This window comes from Bombyx mandarina, chromosome 21 (assembly GCF_030267445.1).
Source record: "Bombyx mandarina strain Sakado chromosome 21, ASM3026744v2".
In the NCBI taxonomy this organism is placed as follows: Eukaryota; Metazoa; Arthropoda; class Insecta; order Lepidoptera; family Bombycidae; genus Bombyx; species Bombyx mandarina.
This window is the reverse complement of record NC_143227.1, coordinates 5,344,674-5,365,767: the sequence shown is the minus strand read 5'-3', so window position 1 is coordinate 5,365,767 and position 21,094 is coordinate 5,344,674. Positions and strand designations below refer to the sequence as shown.

Sequence of the window (21,094 nt, the reverse complement as noted above, 5' to 3'; positions counted from 1 at the left end):
AGGGTTTTTTTTTTTTTTTTTTTTTTTTTTTTTATGACTGAAAGTTTACTGGTGGCCCGAAGGCCTTTCCAGTTTCACCAGGACAGGTGGGCGAGCAAAGGCTCAGCCAAGAGGGGTGGGATTTGCTAACAACTGCCCGAGCGCCTCCGAAGGAGACCTAACAACTCAAGAGCAATTGTTTCGCGAATGAATCTACTACCGGATCGGAATCGCGACCCGCTGAGAAGATCCGGCGAGAAACTCAGCGGGCTGATGCATGGGTTAGGTTGCACGTCGACCTCTTTGTCGAGTTCGACGAGTACGGTTACCGGGGTCCCTAAGCCTGCCCCTAGTATTAGAGCTGAAGGCATCTAATGCAAAGGTTATTGGATCTGATGGATCCGTAAGGACGTGTCTAGGGCGTCGACGGTGACTGGCTCCTGCATGATCAGGATTCGGGGAGTAGTCAGCGGCGGCAACGATAAGGCGATTATCATGACGCATAGCCTTATCGAAGTATCCTTCCGACGCTGACTTCATGTATTTCCGAATTGATTCGAGGCCCAGGTCGTCGTGTAGGTCAACGTTCCTCACGAACCACGGAGCCCCGACAGCTAACCTGCAAAAGCGGGATTGTAGGGATTGGAGGGTGTCTATGTGTGTGCGGGCCGCGTGAGCGAACACCACACTCGCGTAAGTCATGACGGGCCTTATGCAAGTTTTGTAAAGTGTCACCTTGTTCCGAAGGGACATTTTACTCCGCTTACAGATCATGGGGTAGAGTCTACCGAGAATAAACGCGGCACGGTCACGGACTGATTTTATATGCGGGCGGAATGTCATCGATGCATCCAGGGTAACGCCCAGGTACTTGACCTTCCTGGCCCAGGGTATGGGTTGTCTAAAGAGAGTAATCGGGGGTGTGAGATTCCTCCTCCTAATCCGGGAGGAAATCCGTGTGGAGCTTCCCCTCTGAAATAGCACCGCAGTACTTTTCGCTGGGTTGATGTCTATGCGCCATTTTCGGAACCACTGTCCTAGGGCTAGGGCTGCGCTCTGAAGCTTCTTCGCGATTAGGGACTTATTTCTACTAGAATAGTAAACAGTCGTGTCATCGGCGAATAAAGCTAAATGGGTCGGCGGCGACCGGGGAATATCGTTGATGAATAAGCTAAATAGGAGGGGTGAGAGGACAGAGCCTTGCGGGACTCCAGCTGTGAGAGGTCGTGGGGAGGAGCGGGTTCCCTCGACTCGATATCGAAAAGAGCGGTTCGACAAGAAGTCCCGTATGATGAGCACGAGACTATCCGGCACGCCCATGTTGAATAGTTTGAAAATCAAACCATTGTGCCAGACTTTGTCGAACGCTTTTGCGACGTCGAAGAAGAGAGCTCCCGTGTATAACGGTTTTGGTCGATTAAGCCCCACAAGAATGTGCTCCGTGAGGCGGTGCACCTGTTGAACGCATGAGTGATTTGTACGGAATCCGAATTGTTCATCGATGGGAATGCCCTTGGATGAGACGAAGTCTCTGAGGCGTTTGTAGAGCAGACGCTCATACAGTTTGCCTAGAGACATGAGGAGGCTAATCGGGCGGTAGCTCGTCGGATGATTTTTTGGTTTACCGGGTTTATGTATGCCGATAACGTCCGCTTCTTTCCACACCGCGGGAAAGATACAGTTCGCCATAGCGGCATTGAAAATAGATGCCAACATCACGATGAGTTGGACGGGTAGAAGTTTAATAACGCGGTTAGATATACCGTCGGAACCGGGAGCCTTGCGAGGACGTAGGTCTTTGATCAAGTCTTTAACTTCTATCGGGGTGACGGGTGGTAACGCATCCGATGGTGGCAAGGAGGCTCTGCGTTCTACCTCACTGTCTACTAATTCTACATGAACAGGGTCCACGGATTGAGTGCTGGGCGTGCACTGGGTTTGCAATGTATCGGCCAGCAGCTCTGCTTTTTCGTCATCATCGAACGCCGCGAGTCGGCCTGAGGGGCCTACGAGGGGGGCATAGTTACTACCGTATCCGATTTGAGAGTACGAGCTAAGCGGTAGTAAGACCTTTGGGAGGGCGCGAGTCCTTCTAAGAAATCAGACCATCTGGCATCTCGGACTTCGGCGATGCGAGACTTTACGTCGCGTTGTAGGGCACGCATTCGAATACGATTTTCCGCGGTAGGATATCTGTCGTAGGCGCGTATCGAGGCGTTCTTAGCTCTAAGGAGTTCCCTAATATCGTCGGACAATTTGAAGCGGTGAAGGAAGTCCTCCGCTACAATTTGTTTCGATGACCTATCTAATGTCGAGGTGATGTGTGACGTTAAGATGTCTATGGCTTCAGCGGTATCCTGAGGAGACGGGATAGAGTCCGGGTTAAACGGGAGCGATGGTGGATCAGATTCAGCCAGGCTGATGCCCAGCGTGTGCCAATCCACCACAGTCCTCGTGACGGGAACGGAATCGGGAGCGCGACCGAGCTTCATAACGACGGGACGGTGGTCTGAATCTAACTCTGAAACTACTTCGATCGAGTGTAAGCGCAGAGTTACGTTTTTTAATAACGCTATGTCGAGTATATCCGGGCGATGCGCGATATTTAGCGGGTAGTGAGTCGGGGTTAGCGGAGCGACGATATCGAAGGCGAGATCATCGACTAACGCGTCAAGCCGCCTGCCATTCGGGGTTGTGGTGTGTGAGTTCCACCTGATGTGTTTACAATTTAGGTCGCCCGCCAGAATGACAGAGCTCCCCATACCGAGCAGCGCCTCGATATCACTGCTTAGAACGATCTTATCCGGTGGAAGATAAACGGACGTGATAACGATCGGCGCGTGTCCGGTCAGTGAGATTCGGCACACTGATGCTTCGATATTAGCGAGCGCGGGAGGATCGAGCGGGACGCAATGCAGGGCTCTTCTATAGTAAATGACGGTACCACCACCACGGGCAGAGAGCCTGTCGTTCCTGACCATGTTATAGTTCGCGATTTTAGGGTCACGGCGCGCGGGCTTAAGTAGGGTCTCCTGCACTAAAAAGATATCAATTTGATGGTCACGCAAAAAGTCAGAAACCTGATCACGTTGATTTGCGAGACCGTAAGCGTTAAAAAATCCTATCGTTACGGATAGGGGCTTTATTCTACTTATATACGCCATTGATTACCGGCGGAGTGAGGGGAGGACGTACGTATTTAATGACGCGTATACGTCGGCGTATTCCTGCACAACGGCGATAAAGTGTTGTGCAGTGGAGGCAGCGCGAATGGCGTCGCCCAAAGCGTTAACGCGCTCAAAGTTGATCGACTGAAAGAAGTCGATCGCTAAAGCGAGATTTTCGGACGCGGTCGGAGGACAAGTCGCGGGAGAGGGACGAGTCGCGGGGGCGGGACGAATCGCGGAGGAGGGAGTTGTAGCCGTGTTCGTGTACGGCAGCGGTTTTGCCCAGGCCGAGACACTGGGCACCGCCGCCGGAACGAACGCTGGCTTAGCCTGCGACGCAGAGGGTGCCGAGGCTTTGATGTCTGGGCCGGAAGCTCGGAGGCGGTTTTGGCGGGCGACGCGGCGATTTATTTTAGGGGCTCGGGGGCAACCACGGTAATTCGCGGGGTGACCCTGTGTTCGACACAGGACGCAGCTAGGCGGTTCCGTCGCGGTTTTTTGGTTGCGAGCGCAGAGGGCCGTGGCGTGATCGCCCAAACACTTAACACATCGGGGGCGCGCGTGACAGTTACGGGAAGAGTGCCCGTACAATTGACAGTTATGGCACTGGCTAGGAGTGCCTTTTTTATGGGGGGCTTCGATGGCGATACCGGAGAGCCTACAGACGGTCTGTGTGTTGAAGATTTTCTTACCCCGGGGGTAGGCTGGAGGGTGACTAGAACCATATTATATGGCTCCCTACCGCGACCGGTGTGCATACGGTGCACAGAATTCACTGGAAAGCCCTGTTCTAACAGGTCGGCCTTGACGAGCTCTACATCTAACTCTTTAGGGATTCCGCGTATTACAACGCGGAGTTCGCGTTCCTCCTGGAGCGTATAAGTATGGAAACTTATACGTTCCTTGCGGAGGTAAGAAGAGAGGGCCCTATGGTCGTCGGGTGTTCGTGTTAAGGGTACCAGAGACTGACATACATACTTAAATAAACTTTTTTTTTACATACTTATATAAATTTAAACTTATATACGTTTTTTATATAGATAATAAGCCTCAGATAAATTCAATTCAATTCAAATGATTTATTTACCAAAGACATGGTATATAAATAAAGGTATTATAAAATTTTATTTTAACATTCCAGCTAGGTCTTACTTAAATAAAAAGTGTGCAAATATAAAATAAATATAAAATAATTGAAGATTACTAACATGTCAATTTATAATATAACAGAGTCACCCTCGGTGCAATAGTCTGGGTCGCTAAATATAGCAGAGAGGAGATGCATGTGACTAGGAGATGCATGGAAATGGTAGTGCAAGGTAGAGGGGGAAGAGGTCGACCGAAGAAGACATAGACGGAGTGTGTGAATGACGATATGAGAGAGAGAGAGGAGTGAGTGTTGAGAAGACGGCTGATAGAAGAGAATTGAACAGAAAAAATCGCTGTGCCGACCCCATCTAGTGGAATAAGGTGAAGACAAAGAAGAAGAATGAATTCAATGGTAATGTTCTAGAAAATTTACAGAAACACTTGAGTACATACGGAATCGGAAAAATAAATAAAAGAACATGTAACAGCTACATCCGTATCTTTCGTATAATATGACGGCGAAGCCTTAATCAGGGAAGGGGTGTCACACACCCGGTGTCGCAGGTGTTTGTCTACCCACAAGACTTGTCCCACGTTAATTGCCTTATGTTTATGCAAACAAATTGATGTAACATTTCGGGTTACGAGTAGTTTCTGGTTGGACATAATAGTCAATGTCAAACTTGAATGTTTCCTGAGAAGTTGAGACCGTTCGGAACAATACTTAAAGGGGATGTGTGTAGGGGTTTTAGGGATGTCTCTTAAATGGAACGAACTTTTGAATGATGGAAATTTCAGGGTTTATTTTGTTTGTGCAATAATGTTGCTATCTCCTACTTTATTTTAATAAAGGCCGAGGAATGTTGAATAAAATAAATTTTGTTACCCTTATTGATTATTTTTTGGATAGTTAAAGATGGTCTGTTAATTTGATCTATAAATATGAAATTGAATCTAATAAACAATTTGCATTTGTTTGTATCATCATAAAAATGTTTTTTTTTATACCTGAAATTGTCATTTTATTAGGTCAATTCTATTAATCTATTAACAGAACTACGGTGAACTACTATGAATGGTTACAAAGTAGTCTGTACAATTTTTGGTTACCTGTTAAATACATACTATATAATATATTCACAATGACGTTAGCTACATCCGCCGATAAATTTGGCGTCAATGTACAGTATCCCAGTTTTGTGATTCATTGGAATGTAAAAATGCACTAGACATTGATTCGCATTCCAATTTAGTGCTTCCTCGATCAAATAATTGATTGCAACAGCTTAGTATACATACTTTTATTTAATATTAGGAATTTGTGAATGTTTTTGCCAAATCCATATTTAAAATTTTATGACGATTTTTTTTAATGCTCATGTGGTTGGACGAGCTCACAGACCACCTGGTATTAAGTGGTTACTGGAGCCCATATACATCTATAACGTAAATGCCGCCACCCACCAAGGTGGGTGGGTAAATGAGACCTTAGAACTCATGTCTTAAGAGATATGATGATGGGATATGAAGATGTATGATACAGTTACAACGACTGCCCCACCCTTCAAACCAAAACGGATTACTGCTTTACGGCAGAACTAGACAGGGCGATGCACAAGAGGTAGGTAGTAACAATTTGGCTTTGTCATAGTTTTTATTTGTGTTTGTAGAATTAATTTCGTTTCATTAATCTATTTATACACTTAGATAGCGAATGTTGCAATTATTATTTACGAAATTATTATTGCCATAATGACTTAATAAGTTCTGAGCTATAATTTAAATTGGTTATAATAAGTAGTTTAGATATTGGGAAATATCATATTAAATATCTATCAGAATTTCGAAATTGACCTCAGTTTTTTATTTATTTAAAGCTTAAGCATCCCATATCCATTACAATTTCACGTTGGCAGGGACAAAGCTGAACTACTCCATAGATACATTAGTTCGAAGTGCTTTTTATATATGACTATCGCTTATAGCGAACGAGTTTCACGAAGATTGAACGCGGAAGCCAACAGTTTAGATTAGAAAAGTTGTAGTTACAGTGACCAGACCGGCGACAAATTACTTTACTAATACAACAGATTTCCAGACCTCTGACCGGTCGAGTCGTACAAAAACTGTATGGCTTATTAGAGTTACGAAAATTTTGGGTTTTAGTAAACGATTTTGTAGACCAGGACACCTTATTTGATGTGTTTCTTTTATTTTGAACTTTAAGATCATTGTTTTTAAGTACCACCAGAATATGTATACGTTTGGCATTGCCTATTTTACAGAATTATTAATAAACAGCCGTTACATGGACATGTACCTAAACATAAAAATATAATAATCAAAGCTACAAAATTTTTGCGGCTTATTCTCACGTCGTTTTTCATTGTCATTTCTCATTGTCGTTCGCCCATGACCACGAAAACTGTAAATTATTCGAAACGTCAGCAATAATAGAAAAATCAAAAATGCGACATGAAATCAAAAAATTTTTTTTTTAATATGTCTACAATTCACTACAGAAACTTTTGAACTCCTTGTGGACATATTGATTTTATAAAAAGAATGAAGTTGAGCAAAGCAAACCTTAATAACTAATTTCAAATATTGTCTGCAACTAATAGAAATCTGTATAAAATTACCCAAGCCATTATATCTTTATTTATAAAATGTTGTGCAAAACAATAAGAACATAAAAAGTAGAGCTAAAATCCAAGCATTAGAGTGGATGTAACCGGTGGTAGATATAAAACAGAAGCTATGGAATTGTAAACTGTAGACAATATTTCCTTTCACTTATCACTGCGAAGAATAGTCTTAGCGCCTTTAGTTATAACGCCGCATTTCTAAGGAGTATTCCTGCCACCGAATTCATTGGAATTTTTGAGGTCAATGTTTCTAGTGACGTTCATTATCAGAGTCATTTGGAGGCAGTGGCTGGACTTACCCCACGGCATTGCTCACGTCCATTAGCGACCTCACCCTCTTAGCTCACGATCTCACCAATAGATGAACCGTATGCTCGTCTAACTACAATGTCAATTAAAACACACACATTAGCTCGATGATAAAACTTGAAAAATTTGTGCAGACATTATTGAATTAAACAGATTGAATAAAATAAACTAATTTGTTTATAAACTAATTTGTGTAAAATTGATGAAGCATGTTGCTGATAACTTTATTTCTGTAATCTGACGAAGCATGTTGCGGATAATAACATGTACTTTTAGGTTAGGAATATTGTGTTCTTTTTTTTTATAATAAATAAATAAACTATGTCTTACGTCTTATGAACTTCTATAAATATTCTAAACATTTACATACACGAGAGAATTAATCGAGAATAGCTAGCTGGAATGTAAGAATTAATTTTAAAACACGTGTACAATCGAACGAAAAAAGTTACGTGGGTATTTTATCCGTTTCGCTCTTCATAAATTGGGTTCATTATTCGTTTCTGAAACAGTCCAAAAACTGTCTTTTATTAAAGGGCGTCCACATGTGTGCTCAAGTCAATAACGTAGAGTATTTTCATCAAATTTCCTGTAACGTTAAACGGGTGTCTCACGAACAGTATCTCCTATTATTTCTCGAATGTTATCCGAATATCAAGTAGCTCTCTTGGGTTACATTTATGTAAAGGAAAAGTAGTCTTTGTAGTCAGTTGATTAGTGGTTATAATCGAATGAGGCTCACCGCCAGAAATCGTTTTTGCGTTCGAAGTCATTTAAGGGAAAAAAACGTTCGAAGGATATTTAAAAGTATTTATTTTTTGTGTAAGTTTTAGGTTAATTTTGTACACTAATCTTCAATTTATAAATCATTGTTTTTTTTTTACATCGGGATTTTGAATTTGTGCGTAAAAAGCACATACAGTTTTGGTATATTCTTAAGTTACCCATACACTTTTACACATCAAAATTCACAATGAAGAGTAAAAAATTTTTTTTAAATAAAGAATATCAAATTTTACATCTCAAATTCCACGCCCTGTAGACTGTTCTAGAGTACCAGTCGACATGTTCTCATTAGATGACAATTCGTATTCGATGCCGGGCGGGTGTTTTCATTGTAGCGCTGAGCTGCCTTCATCCCGTTGCCTTCCGAAACTTTACGTTATATTGATTGTTAATAATCCCGAGACATGCTCTCGGAAGTAATTCTCTTGTAACCCAATGCTAGGCAACTTTTACGTTTAACTTTCTAGAGCTTTAGTCGTACGTTCTAGATTATCTGACTTCAAGTTGAATAATATTTGCGGTTGTTTTATGACCCTGCTCAGAGGATACACTTTTGAAATCAATTTTTTTTTATTGCTTAGATAGACGAGGGAACTGACGGCCTACCTGGTGTTAAGTGATCACCTCGAGACATGAGTTCTAAGTCCCCAGTTCTCAGCTCTCAATGCTACTTTTAATATTACTTCTAACCTTCACTAAGCTCACGCGTAGTAACCAAACCTTCAGCTTAATTATCTCGTTCCTTTGAAATTATTTCTGCATCTTGACCCTAATTTTCCTCAAATTTTATCAGTAGAAGAGTATTGTTTAGAAAATTCTAAGTGAGATAGCACAGCCTATTTTAATATGCATCTTCTTGTTTAATGCAGTGCTCATAAATATGGTTTCTTTAAAGGATGAGGATTTAAAGAATGTTGGTATATACTAGCGCTGACCAGAATACTATTACTATTACCAAATTATTGCAGCAAAGACGTCTCTTATATATTTACATACATTTCACTTGAAATTCGTAACAAGTACAGTAAGAATTGTAATAGTTTTCGTAAGAAGTGAAACTACAAAACACTTTAAATAAATGGGTACAAAATTTTCGTTTGACTAAAACTTCCTTAACTGTTTACGTTAAGATTAAACATAAAACTTAATACAGCACGGTTCAAGTAATTAACTAAAGTTTGTATTACAGAATATTCTTTGAAATATCTAATTGGAAAAGTAAAATATGGCAATAGATGAGCAAACCCAATGCATTAGTGCTGCCAATTGCAGTTCCGAGGCTTCTGAATGTATTTAAAATATAACGGCTGTTTTTCGACACGAAAAACTGGAAAAACTGTTAGAGGAAGTCTGAAAGTGGCACCTGTGACAGAAAAGTTGAGAAGTGCGCTTTTGGGATGGTATGGACATGTGATGAGACGAAATAACAATAAGAGAGTGTTAACTTTGAATGTGGAAGGCGATAAAGAAAGAGGTAGACCTAAGAAAGAATAGATGGATTGCGTGCGACATGTGTAAGAGGGGAATGAGCGACGAAATAGTATAAATGATAGAGGAGTATGGAAAGAGAATTATGGCACCAACCCCAGGTGACTGGAAGAAGGGCAAGAGAATGTTTTTCGACACAAGGTTAAGGCCCCATTAGTATTCGACGGATTTTCTTCTTTTCGTTGCTTATGATTGGATTGCTACAGAAATGGAAAAGATAGTGGCATACTCGTGGTGGCTTGCAACATGTCCTACCATTAGTGCTTAAGATAAGAACTGGAGATTAGAGCTTAGTGTGAATTCTATAGTTTATAGGTTATAGATTCGATTAAGATTTGCATTATGAATGGAAATACTACTGCAGATCGATAAAGGGAAAGAATTTGCAATAGCTCGAGGAAGCCGGGATGACTGTATTTTCCAATAGATGGCCAGACAAACAATTTTAATTATTTAGAGTCTAAGTTTCTACTAATAGAAAATTTAATAATATCTTCACAAAGATATTACTTTCAAAAAGGAATGTTACAGCAATAACACAAACTGTGGCAAACTAAACTTATGAAGATATAGTTTGAAATGAGTTTTATTTTTGCTCGGAGCACTGACAGTTCACGTCGTATTTTGTTAGAGAATGTCAAGGAATATAATTTTTTCAAATATAATATGTACAAAAGGTTTTTAGAAAAGCGTTGTACTGAAAACATAATCTTCTTTTGATAGAAAACTAAAACTTTAATCGTGACAGTGGCCAAAAGCGATTTGATTATGTTTCAACTTTTTCATTTCATGTTTTACTGAGTAAGGGATCTGTGTAGAACGCGATCAGGATGAAGCCACGGGCATAATATTATACTGTTATGACAACTCCCGTGATGTAACAACCATTACCTGTAATTATTTTGTTTTTTGAAATGGGAACAAATGTCTTGGGAACTCCATTAAAGATTTAAGAAATTACACATTTTGACAAGTTAAAGAAATGGTAGGTATTTTTATATTACCTTAAAGATATAGCAAAGTGAACGGTCACTTATGCGAACAAATTTAAGGGACAAATAAATTTTTGGATGTCGTGTAGTACTGCAGAGGCGAGTATACGTTAATTGCTTCGTAAAAAAAAGCTGGTAGTTTAGTTGCCAAAACAATTCAAATAAAAACAATTAAGTAACCCTAGGTGTCTACTTATCGGTTACGTCAATTGTGAATAAACATAATTATCGCAGATAGCAAGTTTAGTAAATTACGTATGTTGCTCTGTATTGAAATTGTCCTTAGTGCTTTTTTGAGCGTTCATCTACTCAAATACATTTCATTCTCCAAATGTGACCTACAGTAATGGATTAATCCAACAAAATTCGAAGTGTTTGTTTTTTTCTATTTCTAGATGTATGTAATAAAAGACAAGTCGAATGTACATTTGATTGAACTATAGATTTTCCTAATATTTGTAACCGGCGTCAATTCAAAATCATTCATGCTAGCCTACGAATAAATAATAAGTCAACTCCCTTTATAACAATTATTTAGTCCGTATATTATACAATTTAATTTTTTTTTTTTTTTTTCCTACCTATCCTGGTGGTAGCCTAGAGAGGCTATTCCAGCGTAACCGTAACTAGTAGGTGAGCTCACGGGGCTCAAACCTGACGACGATGCTGACACGAACCCTAGCAAGAGCCGTGCTTCGCAGAATCTACCAGCGGATCGGAAACGCGACCCACTGAGAAGATCCGGCGAGAAACTCAGTGGGCTGTGTCTGAGAGTTAATTTACTCGTCGAGCCCATCGTCGCAAGCGACGGGTTCGACCAGAACGGTGACCGGTGCTTGAAGTACCTAGAAGCATCGTTAGTGGATCGGGAGGATCCGAGAGTACGTGTTTTGGGCGACGTCGGCTGCTTTCCATTCTTTCCGCAGGATCGGGAATGTAGTTACCGGCGACCACGATGAGAGGGTTCTCGTGTCGTGCCGCTTTATCGAAGTGGCGCATCGACGCCGACTGTAAATACTTACTGATGGACTCGAAGTCCAGGTCGTCATGGAGGTTACAATTTAAAATAACTACAGATTCTTTCTATTATTTCTGTCAGCTTAAATTTGAAACTCAAAATCGATTTAAGTTCTCACTACATGTATTATTCAGTTCGTGGTTACATTCTAACCTCAAACAGTTAGTGGTTTTCAATTGGCCCATTCCAGCTAAAATAACGATCAGTACTTTCCTAAATGCTGAAACGATTTATCTCAACAAATTCCACAAACGAATCCTCCTTATTGGAAGTTGGATGGATTTTAATTTGGTCTTTACGACCCGCATTCAAAGTTACGTTTTTCAATTTTTTTTTGTAAGCCTCATGGCTACTTAAAAGAATCAAGTAGAAATTTCCAAATGCTACGGATATGTTGGGGAAAAGTATGTTTTTTAAATTACTTTTAAAGCCGCGAAGCATTCATATGTTCAGATTTAAAACTATAGTTATCCTACATCGAAGTTCAACCTCATTATGTAAGGTGGATTGGCGGTATCTATGTTCGTTAAAATTTAATGTCTTCGGTAACCACTTAACACTGAGAATTTAATGTAATTGCTTATTCTGATGAGTATTCCGCTTGAACTCAAAGTAATTACGATGACAAAATGGTAAATATTTATTGTATCAATTTATTGTAGCTTTGCCACTGAAGGGGACAGCGTTTGTGAACCAGTTTGAGTTTACAATAATGAGACCATAATTATTTGTATACTTAGTCTGGCCATAAATACTGTTACAAAGAAAAACAAAAAAAAATCTATGGCAAATAACATTTATTACTTTTACAGTGTGTTAGTTTAATACATAAATATAAAACAATTTAAAGTATAAAAAGCTTATTCGAAGTGGTTTCCATTGGCTGCAATACAGTCCTTTAAACGTTGAGGCCAGTTATCAATAGAAGCACGCACTCTTTCCATGGGAAAAATTTTCACTGCCAATCGTACGGATTGTTTTAGGGACTCCAAATTATCATGGCGTTTAGAGCAAGCCGTACTCTCTAAAACTGACCATAAATCATAATCCAGCGGACTAAGATCGGGACTAGACGACGGCCAGTCTTCAGCTCTGATGAAGTCCGAAACGTTCGTTTCCAACCAAGACTGCGTAGACCGAGCTTTATGACCTGGCGCCGAGCCTTGCTGGAAAGACCATTCTTGATTATTGAACATGGTGTTGTTAAGGGGCTTCACTACCTTCTCAAGAATGGTATCTTGATACACTTGTGCCGATGTTTTGATACCTTTTTCACAAAAGTATGGCCCAGTCACTCCTTCATAGCTAATACTCCACCAAACCATCACTGAAGTCGGATAGTGCCCACGTTGCTCTCTGTCGACTAATTGGGAAGCTTCCTTAGAGCTTTGAGCATAAATACAGTAATTTTGTTTGTTAAAATGTTGCTCAATTGTAAAAAAATTGTCATCCGTAAACAAAATTTTTCTATGACCTCCCTTTGCGTACCGCTTCAGTAGTTGTTTCGATTTTACCACCCTATTCTCTTTTAAATTATCAGTTAAGAAATGACCAGTACATCTCTTATAGGCTGCAAGTCCTAAGTAATCTTTTAAAATACGCGACATGGTTCTAGGTGCTATCTTCATCTCCCGAGATAAAATCTTTTGCTTTCGGACAGGATTTCTTCGAATTCTTTCCCTTACTGCTGTGACCACCTTTTTCGTACGAACACTACGTGGACGGCCAGATCTTTTTCTGTCACAAACAGAGGAGGTCTCATTGCACCTATTAATAGCCCGGTACACAAACATTTTACTAATACCAAGCGTATGGAGAGTTTTAAAAATTGTATTTGGCTCCATACCTACTTTGTGTAATGCAATCACAGCGATTCGGTTCTCTTTATCACCCCACTTCATTTTATTATCGCAAAATATTGTACAATGTATTGGCGCCAAAATGAGAAAACTCAATGAGCAATCATATAAAAATGAAAGATTCCAAATTCAAATGTAATATTTTGTTTATTTTAATTGTAACAGTATTTATGGCCAGTATTTACTTGTATGTTAGTAAGATTTTTTTTTTTTTTTCACTGTAGAAAATCGCCGGATCTCCACCCGCACGGCAGGTGGGGTATGTGGGAGTCGAACCTCACTAAAAACTCCTGCTGCTCACAGCCGGCGCCCTACCCCGGACCGGACGGGAACCCAGTCGGAGCTATTGAGACGGCGGGACAGGGTTTACGCAGAGCATATTACATCCATCCCGCCATCCCCCAGACGCCGAACCGGCGGCCGCCAGCAACATGACCGCCGGTTCCCTCGGTCGACAGGCCAAGAGCCCGATTGATAGCGCCGCGCTACACCTTCTCCCGGAGCGGTCGGGGGAACGCGACCTACCACGCCGCCCCACGCCTAGGTTCCTCCCCGCACAAAGCGGGTGGAGCCCGAAGCTCTTAGGGGGCCGGGTTATGGACGGGACCCCGGTCCCGACCCCCTGCTCGGCGGCGGCGGGTTTCTGCGTAGTGAGGAGAGCTTTGCCTCACTCGCCCCGCCGCCTCCTTCTGTGAGATGGTGCACTCGCAGAAGTCGAGCATAGCCTTCCAAGACTCGTCGCCGCCAAGCATCGGCGCCACGACACCAGGCAGCGACAAGTCTGGTCCTATCTTTCCGACAAGGACACGGCGCTGCACCTCCCAAGCGGGGCAGACAGCGAGTGTATGCTCCGCCGTGTCCAGGTCGTGTCCACAATGGTGGCACCTCGTCGTCGGCTCAGCTCCTATCCGGTGCAGGTACTTCCCGAAGCATCCGTGCCCAGTCAGCACCTGCACCAAACGGAAGGTGAGGCGTCCTCGGCCACGATTCACCCAGTCATAAAAGACTGGGTAAACCGCCTCGACGGTCCGTAGACCCCACGTGGGGTTGGCCAACCGCCTCGACCACGATTCGAGCACGGACCGCCGAGAATGGGCCTTGTGCGCCCGCAGCTCACTTTTGGAGGGACGCGCCACGCCCAGAGCACGAAGCTCACTGCGCCACCGATAGTCGGCAGCGAGCGACTCCGTCTCCAGTTCCCATGGATGTTACTATAGTAACAAAATTTTGATTGATTTTATTATGATGATTTAATAAAGTCGCTCATATAATTAAGTCTAGATAGTTGGAATATTTGCGATGGTTTTTTGTATGTAATGTATGAGAGGATTTAAAAAAAAAACGTTGTTACAGTTTTACTTTCTATAATCGTGCGAAATATTTTGACATTTGACGGTATGCTTATTATTCACAATAAGCATACCAACGAGAGTTAAATTCACGATATTCTATAGCTTAGAAGGGATATCTCCGGCCTGTGTTCACTCTGAAGAGTCCGGATCTGAGAAAACAGAAAAAAATATTAATATCATATGCGTAATTCATAATATTTATAAATATTAAATATTATACAAAAAAATTGGACCATTTTAAGTAATTTTAAGAAATAATAAACATCTGCAGTACATCAAATTCAACAGATTCTGGAACATGTCGCTATTGTTTTACTATACTAATATTGATTTGCGTAAGTAGTAGATCAGATAAAATTCATCTTCAAAAATCAGATTTGCAAACATAAGCTTTGTAATAATAAATTAAGCTATATTTAATAACTGTACTAAGTGTCGATGCACGGACATCGATGACCGCGATGCGCGTTCGTCGGGAGGAGGACAGCGGCGCGGGGTCGCGGTTTGACACCTTTTTTCGACACTTCGTGCAGCAACGCCACCCGCGACACTTACTTGCTTGTTACACCTTTTATAAATATTACACCTATCGTATTAGGGTCATACACAAATAGAGAGCAAAAAAGTGCAGCAAAAAAAATATCTCAGAATCAGTGTGAAACAAACTATTTATTATTTAACTATTGATTATCAATCTTTTAATCACTGTAACCGAGATCAATGTGTCTTGTTTTTGGCATAATCGGAATTTTTATATTTTTGCGGACCACAGAAGAGACGATTTAGTCTACAAGAGAGATGAAAAGCTGTGATGCAGCGTAAGCTAAAATATATTTTTTTTTTTTTTTTTTATTGCCTAGATGGGTGGACGAGCTCACAGCCCACCTGATGTTAAGTAGTTACTGGAGCCCATAGACATCTACAACGTAGACGCGCCACCCACCTTGAGATACAAGTTCTAAAGTCTCAGTATAGTTACAACGGCTACCCCACCCTTCAAACCGAAACGCATTACTGCTTCACGGCAGAAATAAGCAGGGCGGTGGTATAATAAAATAAAATAATGGTAAATAATAGTAAATGGTGAAATAAGCCACTGATATAAACGAATACCGAAACGCAAATAAAATGTCAAAATAATCACATTAATTGGAATATAAAAAATAAAATAATAATGTATATAGAAAGGAAAATCCCTTCGGTGGACTTAAGAAAAAAAACAAAATTTCGAATTATAATAATTTTAGAGCCATGGTATATTACTCGTATATAATTCTTTAGATAGCTAATGAATTTTAATATGCTAAATTATGAAATTTAAGGACTTTGATTATTTCAAAATATTTCCAGAGAACTATCAGAATCGTCTGAATCAGCATGAACTAAAACGAAGCAAGATATGGATCAACCCACGACCCAAGGGTTGAACCCCCTGAACGAAATCAATAGAAATAAATAAAATGATTTCGTTTCCTCTATTTAAATTGATTAGATTTATAATTTTTTTTATTGCGAATATAAAATGTACTAAAGAGTTTGAGGCTCTAACTTAGAATATCAAATGTTGCCAAAATCAAACTTCTTTCTAACTAACTTTAAAAAAGGAGTAGGCCCTCGGTTCAACTATTTTTCTACTTACTACTTTCTCTACTTAGACCTACTAAGGTATGTTTCTTACACATTTTCTGTGGACATAGTCTTTTCGGTGGACATCGGGACCACAGGAAAGATGTCCACAGAAAAGATGTATTATAAAAACTCTTGCGTAAAGAAATTAACTTTGAGGTTAGAAATCAAGCAACATGCTTTTCATTTACTTGTACTAAATGCTCATATAAAAACAATAAATATACATTTTTATAGATAATATTTACATGTCTATAGTTGGAACAGAAAAGAACACTTGATCTTTTACGTTTATGTGTGTTTTGGAATAAAAAATATATTTTCACTCGCACTGGAATCGAAACAACAAAATATCAAACGCCGGAATGGCCACTACTTAGTAATGCCAACAGTTAAAAACATAAACTTAATGCGGTCGAATAAATAAAAATTTGATGTCGTTTTATCGCGTCCACAGAAAAGACACCATTTTATGTAACCATAAGTTTATTGGATTTATTGTATACAGATAGTAACGATATATTTTTTTTATTCTCAATATTATCATCTTTATTATATTATTTGTGTTACAAGTAAATAATTTAAATATATAGGGTACTTTAACTATTTTTAAACATGGCTCAAACATTATACCTTCGTCTTGTAACAGTCCACAGGAAGAGATTTTTTGATGTTTAATGCCATCAAAATGAATTTATGATATGTAATATTTTACAAGATACGATTAAAATGAGTAGTAATATAGTACCTTTACGATTTAAATACTTTCAAATATTCGCCAATTTGCTCTTTTAGATGATACATTGCTATAACACTTTTTTTACCCTTTTTGTGTATGACCCATTAATACAGTCCACTCTTTTATTTTATAATACCGGTCTACCCCAGAGCAGTCGTAACATTAAGTATTACTAAACCATTTATTTAATTCAAAATAAATAACTTGCCCGCTCTTTCTCAAGTCGTCATTTCCCATGTTGAGACGGTTTCCGCGGCACGAGTTCGAAGACACCTGCAGCATGTTGCTGCACTGGTTACCGACCAGATGATTTCTGGTCACGGTTGAAGCAAATAGTTCCCAAGCACGATTGTGGTTGCAAAGGCTCAATGTACAACCAGGCTGAGAGTTTCCACCGTTCGGGAAGAAATCGGCGTTGGCGACAGCAGATCCGATGCCAAGACCAGTTGTACTGCCATCGGTGTGGATTGCCTCAACGTAAACCCCATCTCTTGCATTAAGGCGATTAGAATTGGTGTTCCATAGAGGACCGGCCGGGTCCAAACCTATGCTCGAAAATCATTCGTGTTAAATTAGCCATATAACAGAAGACATTATTCAAACTAATTCATATAGGAGACAAGGAATTTTAAGTCATAATTACCGGTAACACGAGCTACCCGTCCACCGAGCTCACGGCCAGCATTGCCAACTAAATGCGCGCCCAGACTGAAACCAACTAGATGCATGGTGTTGAATGGAGCTCCTGTTACTCTATTAAGGAACGTCAAGAATTGTCCCAAGCCGCGACCGACAGCGGGCACTCCTCTAGCTGCAGTAGCATAGTCCGACAGAGCAAGTCTTCTCCAGTCCAAAACAATTACGTTCACGTCAGATTTGCCGAGGTAAGCTAAAAAATAATTGAAGAAGTTATTCAAGTATTATATATTTTTCAAGTATTAGTTAAGGATTACGCCAAAAATATGCACTTTAGAGCAATACTCGTATCTTTGTACCGGTTTTATTTAATTTCACATATTCAAGGATAAAGAATATCCCATTTTTTACTACACATGCATTTTACTTTTGTATTACATTGGCAAATAAACTCATGGCCTACTTTGTGCAAAGTGAATATTGGATCCTGAAGATATCTCCACGTAGATTTGGCCATTGACCTCGAGGTATGACGTTGATCAAATTGCATAACGACTGTCCACTCTTCTTCAATCCGCAACACAAAATTGGCTCGCGGCATAAAGGGGTAGAAATGTTACTAATGCGTAAAAATGTGTGGCGCGAAACTATACTAATGCCGCTTTTTAGATCAGGAGACTAAGAACTAAATACCAAGATAGTTACCATCTCTGATGGTCGGATTGATGTCAGTATTCTGGTTGCTGAGCCAGCCATGAGCAATAACAACAGTTGGGTTGTTGGCGTTGAAGTTGGATCTTGTTACGGAGTTAGCATTGTTGATAGTCAACGTTTGGGAGGAACGACGATTGCGCCTAAAAGAAGCAGAATATCCTAGTTGAGAGTTAATACTTAATTTAAATAAAATGGAACGGAGTAATTATGGAAGAAAACAATTGAATCATATGTGTGAATATGGTACTTATAATATAGAGACAATTCTGACTTGGATTTTCAAAAGGTTGAAGCTTAACAACAGAAAGAAGTTTTCTAGACAGTTCTAGCTCCGTTTCTCTCTTACCTGGTGAAGAGTAGGTACTGATTGTTGGCAGGGTTTCTGTTTATTTCATCGAGAAGTTCATAGTCAGGTGTAGCTTCAAGATCTACTGTGTGCAGATTTCCATCACCGTCCGGCATTTCAATGTAACGAGGGTAATTTCCTTTACGAAATGAATCCTTTTGGACGGGCACGGCTGCAGCCAGATAAACTAAAAAAATATGAATATATTAAATTTTCAAAGAAATACTATGGCAACAGATTTCATTCATAAGTGTGTCTAATTTTATTTTTGTAGCCTTTGTAAAGTATTAAATAAATAAATATTAAATATTTACTAACAATCACGCCACGTTAACTGGTCCCGTGATAAGTTCGTAAAGAACTTGTGTTACAGGTACCAGATAACGGAAATAAATGCAAGATTTTAATTATACTCATACATATATTTTAATATACACCCATAATCCTGGAAAAGACATTTATATTTATCATACAAATATCTTCCCTTGGCGGGATTCGAACCCGCGACCCCCTTATGTAGTGACCATGTCACTTACCACTACACCAGGCGGCCGTTAAAGTGTAAGTAAAGTATGGAGATTTAATGTTGATATTTCGAGTGTTTTTCACGTTTTTTAGTGTCAATACAGCGAAACCATACGCTTCACGCCATGATACTGGGACTAAGAGTTATAACTTCACAAAGAACAATTAGAATTTGATTAGAGTATTATTTACATTTTTGGGCCGGAGATCCCATGTATCAAACACATTCTATTTCACTTTATACAGGCAAAAGCCGTTCTGATTGTCGATAATCCCACAGCTATGTCTATGTATGTATGAGAGTAATGAAATGAGATAATCTCGTCATTTCCATGATTTAAGACAACCTCGTCTTTTCTATGATGTGAGACCTTGTCATCTCCATTTTACGATACGTTCCAGCATTGGAGCAGAGTTCATTAAATGTGACACCATTGAGTTCATTTTTAGTGTATTTTTAGAGTTTTTTTTGGATCGGAGCTGTCCGGTTTTGTTATCAAGCCGTGGTTTTTTCTGAGCGCTGTGACATTATCTGAAGATATTTAAAAAGAGTCCTACGATAAACAGCGGCTCACTTGTTTCAAGCAATACCAGCTGATATATGTAAGAAGGTACACCCTATGCTTTGCTTCCCAATGCAAAATACAAATATTTCCAACACATAGTAAAGTAGAGCTTTTCTTTGTTTCTCTATTGAAATAAAATAGATTGATTTTTCATTCTATTGTTTAATATGAGCTGATGATGCTGAATCCTAGAGGAATCACAATCGATGTTTCATAAGCTTGAAACAATAGTTGGGCTAAAAATGGATGGTACTCCCAATTGTGCGGTTTCACAACATGTCTTACCACCATTACCAGGACAAGTTTCAGACAACCAAACAATAAATACACTTTTCAGAATCTTACCCGTCCAAGTGACCAATAGTATCGATATGAATTTCATGTTATAGATTCAGTGAACGCTAGGAATAAACTCTACGTTAATATTTTTTTATCCATTATATATTCATGTTTTATCATATCTTTATATTAAAATTCGTGATTAAATAAGATTATGCATATTAACAAATAATGACTTCATTTATTTGTTTGCTTGGTTTCAAAAATAGTACTTAATGTCTTAATTGAAGATTTTTTCCGTTGCGTTATCATCAAAATAATCGATAAGTTTCATTAAACTCTGTGTAAATTTTATGTTAAGTACATGATATAGACAATAACTTCGCCATGGCTGTCATGTGAACGTTGCTAATTGCCGGCAAAAGATGAACTCTTTCTTGCCGTATTGACTTGACAGATGAATTACAAAAAATGGTTAGTGAATAAATTATGACACATAAACTACGCTTATCAGCTTCGAAAGAATTGTTAAGCATCTACCTTCACCGAATGATAGCTTTTACCAGGAGCAACTCGATATCTACAGAAGGGACTACAGTTATGGGCAATCTTACATTTGGAAAACGGACTAGAAAGGGTATACACATACAGATTTGTCAATTCCTAATATTTTATCCACGATGATGGAACTTGCCACAGCACCAAAACATTAGAAAAACATTAAAATTCGTGCTTGTGATTTTATTACCATGTAAAAGTAAGAACTTATTGAATAATCGAGTTCATAACTTAGATAACTGTATAATTTAAATCAATTATGTACAAGTACCAATCAGATGTTAATAGTTTGGTAAGTTTGGTAAATTGGTATGTTGGAAAACGCGAAGCGAATTGACACTGGTGCTATAGTGCTTCTCTATTTCTTACACACATATGCCGTAAGCAGAAGGGTCTTTTTTCAGAGCTTTAGTAGTAC

The 21,094-nt window shown here is 39.6% G+C and overlaps 1 protein-coding gene across 1 annotated transcript; it reads right to left on the bottom strand.

Annotated features, from left to right (window-relative positions):
• Nucleotides 1–14,679: 14,679 nt before the first annotated feature.
• Nucleotides 14,680–20,252, bottom strand: LOC114253047 (pancreatic lipase-related protein 2). The gene is made up of 6 exons (XM_089736326.1): nt 20,185–20,252; nt 18,749–18,935; nt 18,394–18,542; nt 17,696–17,941; nt 17,261–17,597; nt 14,680–14,836 (listed from the first exon to the last, which is right to left on the bottom strand). Exons 1-6 carry the CDS (start codon nt 20,219–20,221, stop codon nt 14,791–14,793), a joined length of 1,002 nt encoding a protein of 333 aa, XP_089592452.1. The 5' UTR covers nt 20,222–20,252; the 3' UTR covers nt 14,680–14,790.
• Nucleotides 20,253–21,094: the final 842 nt, after the last annotated feature.